Source organism: Salmo salar, chromosome 10, assembly GCF_965601325.2.
Source record: "Salmo salar chromosome 10, fSalSal1, whole genome shotgun sequence".
NCBI classification, from domain to species: domain Eukaryota; kingdom Metazoa; phylum Chordata; class Actinopteri; order Salmoniformes; family Salmonidae; genus Salmo; species Salmo salar.
The window spans coordinates 68,570,120-68,581,326 of NC_138300.1; the positions used below are offsets into that span (position 1 = coordinate 68,570,120).

An 11,207-nucleotide genomic window follows, 5' to 3' on the forward strand; every position below is an offset into this window, starting at 1 on the left:
ATGTTTTTTGTGAACGTTTATCGTGAGTAATTTAGTAAATTCACCGGCAGTGTTCGGTGGGAATGCTAGTCACATGCTAGTCACATGCTAATGTAAAAAGCTGGTTTTTGATATAAATATAAACTTTGTTGACCAAAACATGCATGTATTGTATAACATAATGTCCTAGGGTTGTCATCTGATGAAGATCATTAAATGTGACATTATATGCTAGCTTGAAAAATGGGTGTCTGATTATTTCTGGCTGGGTACTCTGCTGACATAATCTAATGTTTTGCTTTCGTTGTAAAGCCTTTTTGAAATCGGACAGTGTGGTTAGATTAATGAGAGTCTTGTCTTTAAAATGGTGTAAAATAGTAATATGTTTGAAAAATTGAAGTTTTTGCATTTTTGAGGTATTTGAATATCGCGCCACGGGATTACACTGGCTGTTGAGTAGCAAGCGTCCCACCTAGCCCATAGAGGTTAAACAAATCAAAATATATTTTATATTTGAGATTCTTCAAAGTAGCCATCCTTTGCCTTGATGACAGCTTTGCACACTCTTGGCATTCTCTCAACCAGCTTCACCTGGAATGCTTTTCCAACAGTATTGAAGGAGTTCCCACATATGCTGAGCTCTTGTTGTCTGCTTTTCCTTCACTCTGCGGTCAAACTCATCCCAAACCATCTCAGTTGGGTTGAGGATGGGTAATTATGGAGGCCAGGTCATCTGATGCAGCACTCATCACTCTCCTTCTTGGTCAAATAGCCCTTACACAGCCTGGGGGTGTGTTGTGTCATTGTCCTGTTGAAAAACAAATGATAGTCCAACTAAGCGCAAACAAGATGGGATGGGTGTATTGCTGCAGAATGCTGTGGTAGCCATGCTAGTTAAGTGTGCCTTGAATTCTAAATATATCACTGACAGTGTCACCAGCAAAGCACCGTCACAGTTCATACTCTATGCTTCACGGTGGGAACCACACATGCGGAGACCATCCGTTCACCTACTCTGCATGGCGGTTGGAACCAAAAATCTAACATTTGGACTTATCAGACCAAATGACAGATTTCCACTGGTCTAATGTCCATTGCTCGTGTTTCTTGGCCCAAGCAAGTATCTTCTTCGTATTAGTGTCCTTTAGTAGTGGTTTCTTTTCAGCAATTCGACCATGAAGGCCTGATTCACGCGGTCTCCTCTGAACAGTTGATGTTGAGATGTCTGTTACTTGAACTCTTTGAAGAATTTATTTGGGCTGCAATTTATGAGGCTGGTAACTTTAATGAAATCGTCTGCAGCAGAGGTAACTATGGGTCATCCTTTCTTGTGGCGGTCCTCGGTTTCATCATAGCACTTGATGGTTTTTGCGACTGCACTTGACATTCTTGAAATGTTCCGTGTTGACTGATCTTCATGTCTTAGAATGGCGCAGCGGTCTAAGGCACTGCATCTCAGTGCTAAAGGCGTCACTACAGACCCTGGTTCGATTCCAGGCTGTATCACAACCGGCCGTGATTGGGAGTCCCATAGAGTGGCGCACAATTGACCCAGCATCGTCCGGGTTAGGGTTTGACCGGGTAAGGCCGTCATTGTAAATAAGAATTTGTTCTTAACTGGCTTGCCTAGTTAAATAAAGGTTAAATAAAAATACAAAATAAAAATTAAAGCAATGATGGTCTGTCGTTTCTCTTTGCTTATTTGAGCTGTTCCTGCCATAATATGGATTTGGTCTTTTACCAAATAGGGCAATCTTCAGTAAACCGCCCCTACCTTGTCGCAACAAAACTGATTCAAACGCATAAAGAAGGAAGGAAATTCCACAAATAAACTTTTAACAAGGCAGACCTGTTAATTGAAATGCATTCCAAGTGACTACGTCATGAAGCTGGTTGAGAGAATGCCAAGAGTATGCAACGCTGTCATCAATGCAAAGGGTGGCTACTTTGAAGAATGTCAAATATAAAATATATTTTTATTTGTTTAACACTTTTTTGGTTACTATATGATTCCATGTGTGTTATTTCATAGGTTTGATGTCTTAACTATTATTCTACAATATAGAAAATAGTAAAAATAATGAAAAACCCTTGAATGAGTAGGTGTGTCCAAACTTTTGACTGGTACTGTATAGTATGTGGAAATGTCCTTTCTGCTTATTTTATCATCATGTGTAATGTGACTTGTCCAGGTGTCCCATGGAAGCTGCACGTGTGGCTGGAGTCTCTGCGAGTGGCCCAGCAGCAGTCTAGGGCCTCGGTCACTCTGTCCCTCCTTCGAGAGTTCACCTCCATCAGGGAGGAAGACTACTGCCACGAGCTAGTCTCTCTGGGCCTACCCCTCATGTTCACCATCCTACGAACCACCAAGGTAGGGCCACATGAGCGAACAACTCAACAAGGGTAAAATTAAGGAAATGAACAAGCAAATATAAATAAATAACAGTAATGTAATACATTGTTATTTTCATGCGTAGGCTATTGGATCTAGTCTAACCAGTTTCCTCTCTCCCTCTCAGAACGATGCCATCACCCAGCAGCTTGCAGCCATCTTTAGCCACTGCTTTGGCCCGGCTCCACTGCCGGCCATTCCGGAGATGAAGGCCACCCTCTCAGCACAGCTGGGTAATGGAGATCTCCTTTTTAATTATGTTTGTGCAAACAGACGTTACTATGGAGTGATATTATCTCAACCAGACATTGAATTTGAATGTAATGATTTCGAATTTGTATTAAGAAATGTAATTTATAATGTCTAAACTTTTTAAACAGCTCTATGTGTACTGTTTTAAATGTTTTTATCTAACTGGGACTACAGTTGAAAACTAGTTAGCTGGCTGACTTTGGGGCATTTATAGAAATGTTGATCGATGCATTGTTCCTTTCAAAAAGATGTAATAAATGAACAGAAAATGTAATGACATTTTATGAAACATTTGTATAAAAATGTTCTTCTTGTGCAAGCAAACATAACCGAAACCGGCCAACGACTCCTGTGTTAGTTTTTCATTGTTTTAGTTTTTATTTGCAAGGGAATGGATATTAGTTGAAATCAAAGTTTTTTTCCTGATCCTCCAGACCCCCATTTTCTGAATAACATGGAGATGTCAGATGTGACGTTTTTGGTGGAGGGGAAACCTTTCTACGCCCACAAAGTCCTGCTGATCACTGCTTCAGACAGGTGAGAAGAGTAAGGGGGGAGAATGGGTGACAAAAGGTGAGAGGGGTTAGCAGAAGGGTGAGAGGGGTGGGCAGAGGGGTAGAGGTGATGTTCATGCAGATAATGTTCATGTTGGAGGGTAGGGGAGAGGGGAGGATATTGTTTAGAATTGGCAAGAGGAGGGATTACGGAAATGATGTTGAATATGTGTTTGAAATAATTACAACCATGGAGTTGACAATTGATGACCATTGTCTAACCTGAACTTTTCTCTGTGGTGCGCAGGTTCAAGTCTCTGCTGGCCTCATCAGGACCAGACGGAACTAAAGCTATTGAGATCAGTGACGTCAAGTACAACGTCTTCCAGGTAACTGAATCAGATAATGAGCTCTCAACCTGAATCTTAGTTCTCACTGTTGAGTATCATGTAGATATTTAGTTATGTGTGTCTACATAGCCCCATATTGACTAGAGAATCCCAGAATTTATGTCATTAGCTTGGCGGGGCTTTAGACTCCAAAACAATTTTAGGTACCATGTCCTTTTACTCCAAACTGTTTCCTCATAGGCAATATAACAGTTATCTCTATGTGTTTCCTATCCTTGTTACCTTCCCTTTCCTTTAACCAATGATCTGAAATCATATCGAAATATAGCAAAGTATGACCAATGAGTTGATGGAATATTGGATGATGGTAAATCTGATATTTATTTGACCTCTGTCCAGATGATGATGTCATACCTGTACTGCGGAGGGACAGAGTCACTGAAGACCAACGTGTCTGACTTGTTGGAGGTGAGAATTCAGCCATTTTGTTTCTGAAATGCTCATAGAAAGACACATAGACTCCTTCCCAATTATGCATCCTCTCCTCGCCTACTCATTCATTGCACTGATCTGAAGGCACTGATCAGGTTAAATCCTGTCAAGTTTTTTCCAATCAGTGCAGATTAAGGCGAGTAGATGAGGAGAGGACAGATTTATAAGACATTGAAATAGAGCCAAACTGTATGCCATTCAGAGGTCCTTGTACTAATCTACAACCAAGTTCACCATAGCAGTCAATCACTCACTCATTGTAATGTTTTTTTGTTTGTTCACATATTCATAATGAAATCACATAATTTGCTTGATTTGTTGGGCAAAAAAGGCTTTGAATGGATCACAGGCCTGAGAACTTGTAGCATTATCTAATCTGCTGTATTTTGTTATGTGGTTGGTGTTTCCCAGCTGCTTTCAGCGGCCAGCGTTTTTCAGTTGGGGGCCCTACAGAGACACTGTGAGATAATCTGCTCCCAGAGCATCGATCTTGAAAATGCTGTCAGCATCTACAGGACGGCCAAGGTAAGGCCCTAGATATAGACTCTCACTGTGTATTCTGGATCTCAGTTGTTTGTTGGATACCGTCATGTATTAAGAGTCTCAGTTTACAAATTTCACCCAAATGTCACACTACACTCTTCTTACATGCTGACCAGACCGGACTCGTCGCCTGCGCAAGCGTTGCAAAATAAATGTAGAAATCCATGTTATTCAATTATTGCACCCACACTGCTCGCGTGCGCCAACGAGCATCTGCGTTGCCAAGGGCTAAAATAGAAGTCATTCCTATTTCTGACGCAGATCACGCTGCAAGTCCTGCCTCTCCCATCTCCTCATTGGTTTATAGAAGCAGGCACAGAAAGATGAACTGTTTTGCCGGTTGTCGTGGTAATACTATGAAAGTTTAGATGCCAATCACCATATAAGTTCAAAGATGAAAAAGCCTGGAAGGAGGAGAGATGACTAGAAACGATTCGGTTGACCGTTTTATGTGTGGATTAATTGTCGGAGTAGAGGACCTTGTGCATTTCAGGTAAAATAACAACTCAATGTTTATATCCCAGGACAAATTAGCTAGCAACAGCAAGCTAGCTAAATAGGACAAATTAGCTAGCAAGTGCAAGCTAACAAGCTAAATTGCCATACATGTTTAATGCTTTTCGACCTGTCCCCAAATTAATGCCATTGGTTCAGAGTTTGTTTTCATATTTTAACCTGTGTGTCGTGATCGCGTTTGGTGTAGGGGGACAAAATAAATGTATGGACGATAGCGCATGCTCGCAGGCGGTTTGGGTTCCGTGTTATTCTGAAAAGGTAAAGAATAGCTGTGACTGGGGTCTATCTGGTAGTAGTTTGTTAAACAGTACCATCGGAAAAGTAGCTACTGCGTGAATACCACAGTGTGGTTTTGTAGCGAATTGAGCCATAAGTGTGTGTCTCTCTCTCTGTCTACCCCAGGCCCACGGTGCATCAGTGCTGAGTTCATTCTGCGAGGGCTTCTTCCTGCAGCACATGGCAGGGCTCCTGGAGAGAGAGGCCTTCCGGTCTCTGCTCCTGGGGCCTCTGGGGGCCCGCTGGGTGACGGAGATGGGCTCGGGGCCTAAAATGGTGCCTCCTAGGGGAGACTCGCCACTGGAGGAACTCGAGATGACCCTGGCTCGCCGGCTACGCTCTCTCTACATCACCTCGCGTGTCTGACGAGGAAAGGAGAAAGATGGAATGCAGAGGAGAGGAAAAGGAGGAAGAGAGTGTGCAATCGGTGCACACTCTCTTCCTCCTGGGAGGAGAAAGTCTCAAGTGTTTTAGGACGTCACGAGTGCCCTTAGATACAGATTTAGGATCAGATTGCCATCCCGTGATCCTAACCTGAACCATTAGAGTGGAAAACCACTGAAACTGACCTTAGCTCAGCATCTAAGGGCATCGTCATCCTTAATCGTTATTTCTCGATGGAGGGTAAGACAAGGATGAAAGAGATAAGGCTGGATAGAGAGTGGGTGTGATGGGTACAGGATGGGTACCGTGACGGCCTGTTCCCAAATTTGACTCTTGGACAATTTATTTTGCTACACGGACAATTCAGTGTTTGACCTGAAGTACTCACCTCTAGCTGTCTATTACAGTAGCTATATATACGCAGTGGAAGAGTGAACAGAATGGTCTATCTGTCTGTCTTTCTGTTTGTCACCAAGGCTCTGGAAGCTTGTGTACAGAGACGGACAAGACAGCAGAATGAGGCAGTGAAAACTTTAACATTTAGGATTTCTAGAACACTGCTGCCGCCCAGTGGACAAAGCCCGTAAAGAACTCAGATTATAAAAATAGAGTGACTAGATTATGTTTCCATGCCTCAAATAAAGGTAAAAAGGTTCTGATGGAATATAGAAAGTCTGAAACATTATTTTAATGGACCACTGATATGAAGGGGCTGGAGTTCTCTTTTCCTTCAGCCCCCTTCAGAGTGGTGAAGACTGAGAGAAGAGGTGGATTTGAGAGCCCCCACAGTGGATTCAAAGAAGTTGGTTTTACTAAGTGTATTTTCTTTATACATAGTCGTCCTATTTTTTTTCTTTCTTTTTTTGACAGAGTGAAGAGGAAAGAAAAACACTTACTAAAGAGTGGAATGGACATTTTCTATTTAAAGAAAAAAAGATGTGAGAGTATTTAACAGGGAGTTCCCTTTTTATTGTGTTTTAATAATTGTAGGCAAATTATTATTATTAATGTAAGATAAAGATTTGTGTAGCTGGACAATTCCAGGCCTTGTACACACTAACCATTACAGTTGAAGTCGGAAGTTTACATACACTTAGGTTGGAGTCATTAAAACTAGTTTTTCAACCACTCCACAAATTTCTTGTTAACAAACTATAGTTTTAGCAAGTCGGTTAGAACATCTACTTTGTGCATGACACACGTAATTTTTCCAACAATTGTTTACAGACAGATTATTTCACTTAAAATTCACTGTATCACAATTCCAGTGGGTCAGAAGTTTATATACTCTAAGTTGACTGTGCCTTTAAACAGTATGGAAAATTCCAGAAAATGATGTCATGGCTTTAGAAGCTTCTGAGAGGCTATTTGGGGGTCGCTTGCAAGCCGAAGAATACCATCCCAACCGTGAAGCACAGGGGTGGCAGCATCATGTTGTGGGGGTGCTTTGCTGCAGGAGGGACTGGTGCACTTCACAAAATAGATGGCGTCACGAGGAAGGAAAATTATGTGGATATATTGAAGCAACATCTCAAGACATCTGTCAGGAAGTTAAAGCTTAGACGCAAATGCGTCTTCCAAATGGACAATGACCCCAAGAATACTTCCAATGTTGTGGCAAAATGGCTTAAGGACAACAAAGTCAAGGTATTGGGAGTGGCCATCACAAGGCCCTGACCTCAACCCTATGCAAAATTTGTGGGCAGAACTGAAAAGGCGTGTACGAGCAAGGAGGCCTACAAACCTGACTCAGTTACACCAGCTCTGTCAGGAGGAATGGGCCAAAATTCACCCAACTTATTGTAGGAAGCTTGTGGAGGGCTACCCAAAACATTTGACCCAAGTTAAACAATATAAAGGCAATGCTACCAAATACTAATTGAGTGTATGTAAACTTCTGACCCACTGGGAATGTGATGAAAGAAATAAATGCTGAAATAAATAATTCTCGATACTATTATTCTGACTTTTCACATTCTTAAAATAAAGTGGTGATCCTAACTGACCTAAAACAGGGAATTTTTACTAGGATTGAATGTCAGGAATTTTGAAAAACTGAGTTTAAATGTATTTGGCTAAGGTGTATGTAAACTTCCGACTTCAACTGTAAGTAAACTGGGTCATGTTCATTAGGTAACAAATGGAAGAAACCAGACTGAAACAGGTAGGGAGTACCTAAGAAATGCAAATGTTTTGTTTTACATTGCTAAATGTTTTCCGTCACGTGCCCTAATGAACAAAACCCTGGCAAGGTACAATAATAACATTTCACACTATTGTGCTGACCTGAACCACACTGTGCTGGCCCAAGATATTTTATAATTCTCATTTTCAGCACGGTTCCAGAAACTATGGTGGATGAGGAACCAGGCCAGTGCAGTGCAGCTTGGCTTGGTTAGGCACAGTAGTATGAATCGGATATAACAGTAGCCAATATGGGATTTGGAACTGCAACCTCCTACGTAAACTCTGCTTTACTGCTCAATACTGTAATAAATGCTGTAATAAAGCATCAAGCCTGGCAAGCAATTGGTTTTAATAGGTCTATGTTTTTACCTTATATTTCAATGCAGGTAAGTATTTCAGTTAGCCTGTCTGTTTCTTCTCTGTTGCCAACTCCTTGTAAAATTATGCCGTTGACAGCAATGGAATTAGCAAGAGCACAAACAGATCTGGGACCAGGGTAGATTTGAGTAGGTTCTTTTGCCACTGGATAGATCTCGATTCATTCCTTATCGCCGAAGTTCAGCGCTATAGAGCGCTTGAAATTTAAAGCCAATTTCCGATTGAGCTGACATATACAGCGTTTTATGGTGAACGCAGTCTCCGCAAACGTGGGAGCATTGCCTTTAAATTTCAATTGCGCTATAGCGCTGAACTTCAGTGTTATGGATTCAATTGAGCCCCTATTTTAGATTACTATTTAAATATAATACTCATATAATAACAGAAAATTATATAATGCTCAACTAAAAAGTACTAAATTTGACCCAGTGTCACTTATGCCCCTTTTGATACTCACCCCTTGTTAAAATGGGACGATCTCAATTGCATACTACTTGTGTCCTCCTCTCTCCTCGCTGGCTTCCTCCTGGCTTTCTCATCCAATGGTTTTGAGAAGCAGACGAGAGAAGAGAGTATGCAAGGAGTATGCAATTGGGATTATCCCCGAGTGTCCCCTGTTATGTAGCTTGGAACTCCAACAGGATTAAGCAATGCAGAAAACTATATGGAAGGTTCACAGAGATGGTGAGAATAAGAGTTTTAGTAGATTGAAGTGTGTGTTTTATGATGTATGTAAGCTTTAGGATGACATGTTCGACACCCAACAACCCCATAGGAGATAGCTTACCTGAGAAAAGGTCCAGTACATGTTATTGAAGCGATCTGGTTCTCTCTGCTGGTGTGGAAAGGTACTGCATTGACACACACACACACACACACACACACACAGCAACACCAAACCCTTAACTGAGTTTATTGGAGTTTTCCATACTGAAGTTGCTCACAGTTATGTTACAAGAAGGATGACATTGTTTATTTGTTTGTTTCCCGCTCTGGTAATAAAATGAATGCTTGCAGCCCCGGTGTAGCATGAGAACTACAATACCCAAAATGCTCTAATGATAACTGGTATCATCGGATGACCTTAATGTCGCTAGTTTTTCCACTGTAGAAAATAGGGAGGGTGAAGAAGTAACTAACAGTAGGGTATTGCTTAGTGTCTTTAGCATAGAGGTTGTTTTGGCGGTGTCACAGGTAGAACTGCGTTAGAGCAATGCGGGTGCCCCTTTTCACCGGTTAACGCTTTAAGATTGTGTCCCAGATGGCACCCTATTCCCTATGTAGAGCACTACTTTTGACCAAGACCCATAGGTCTCTGGTCAAAAGTAGTGTGCACTATGTAGCGAATAGGGTGCCATTTGGAACACCACCCAGGACTGTGTGATTCCCCTAGCACCCGGTGCCCTCAGCGCTTCCTCCCTTATAGCCTTACAGAGTGACGGACAGAGCAAGAGGAAGCATCACTCAATGCTGTGCACAAGACAGAAGAGAAGGGGGCGAAGAAGAGAGAGGAGGGGGCAAGGAAAGATGGAGAAAAAGAAACGAGAGGGGAGAAGAAGAGGTGGAGGAGGCTGAACATAAGGAGAGAAAGAGAGAGAACTGTTGGGCTAAGGGCAGAGGGAAAGAAAGTGAGAGAGTTTTATGGAGCATTACCACTAAAGCCATGCAAAGAAGAGCTCATGTTTACATGCACACAGCAATACAAGAAAAAAGCATAAGAGCAGGAATATCTCCAGTGTAGAAGAAGAAGCATTTCAACCCCCATGTTTGTCTATGTACTGTACAAGAGAAGAAGACTGGATGAGGAAGTCGTTTGACACCTCTAACTGGTCTACACACATGATGATTAGATGAAACTGACAAATATCAATAGAAGCAATATTTCTCCCCAAAAGAGGCTAAATTCTACATTCTTAAATGACTGGTAAAATAATTTTTCTTAAAGGCCCAGTGCAGTCAAAATCTAGATTTACTGTATGTTATATTTCCACACTATGAGGTTAGAATAATATTGTGAAAATGATGATAATGCCCTTTTAGTGTAAGAGCTGTTTGAAAAGACTGCCTGAAATTTCAGCCTGTTGGGAGTGGGATGGAATATTGGCCTGCCTGGTGACATCACCAGTAAATTAGTTAATAGACCCATAAGAAAGTGTCCCAAACTTCTCTGCCAATAACAGCTCGTTTTCCCTCCCCACTCAGACCACTCCCAGACAGTCCTAGTAAAATTGTTGCTTGAGAAATGTATCTTTGCTAAGAAGCTATTTTTGTTTCTTTTTGATCATTTTAATTGAAAACAATCACATTAAGGTTGTTACCCAGAAATGTTTTGATGTTGAGCAAAAAAATACAGCTGCATTGGACCTTTAAGCATATACAACAAAAGTATTTCCCCCTCCATCTTGAACGCTAGGAAAGAAATACATTGCAACTTGTTGTTCATCAATGTTCACATAATTCTGTTAAAAGTCAGACAAAGGAAAGAAAAAAATTAAATATTCGACTGAACAAAAGCTTGTTGCCTCGTTTACAAACATACAAGCAGGTAAATAAATAAATAAACATTCACCTGATCTAACAGCTTTTCCTTCATATAAATAGTGAGGTTACAATAACAAATTAGGAAACGGAACAGAGAAAATTAAAAAATATGAATAAATAAGGAAAAATACAAAAATATCCACAATTGCATTTCACTTTTTTTTTCTCCTCAAACTCCTACTGCTGGTAGTTAAGACTAAAATAGGTATACTGTACATGATAAATGACATAAAGTGCTCTGGGGAAAATGGGGAGAAACTTGGGGAATACAATAATGTTTGTACCATGACACCTTACTCAGATCAAATCAAACAAATTCATAATCCTAAATGACCATATAAACAAAAATACAGGGAGAAATAAAGGGGGAAAAAAGGGAAGTGTGGCAACGCAAGTTTGTAAAACCTGGTCCTACTGGTATAT

General features: G+C 41.1%; 1 protein-coding gene across 2 annotated transcripts in view; it reads left to right on the forward strand.

The window, feature by feature from the left end:
* Positions 1 to 9,259, forward strand: part of abtb2b (ankyrin repeat and BTB domain containing 2b) — a 177,431-nt gene extending 168,172 nt beyond the window's left edge. For both annotated transcript variants that reach the window (XM_014123879.3, XM_014123880.3), the window contains 7 exons: positions 2,172 to 2,350; positions 2,499 to 2,604; positions 3,058 to 3,160; positions 3,425 to 3,506; positions 3,867 to 3,935; positions 4,371 to 4,484; positions 5,421 to 9,259. In XM_014123879.3, the coding sequence (XP_013979354.2) occupies positions 2,172 to 2,350; positions 2,499 to 2,604; positions 3,058 to 3,160; positions 3,425 to 3,506; positions 3,867 to 3,935; positions 4,371 to 4,484; positions 5,421 to 5,660 (893 nt within the window). In that variant the 3' untranslated portion in view covers positions 5,661 to 9,259. The remainder of the gene's footprint in view (positions 1 to 2,171; positions 2,351 to 2,498; positions 2,605 to 3,057; positions 3,161 to 3,424; positions 3,507 to 3,866; positions 3,936 to 4,370; positions 4,485 to 5,420) is intronic.
* Positions 9,260 to 11,207: the final 1,948 nt, after the last annotated feature.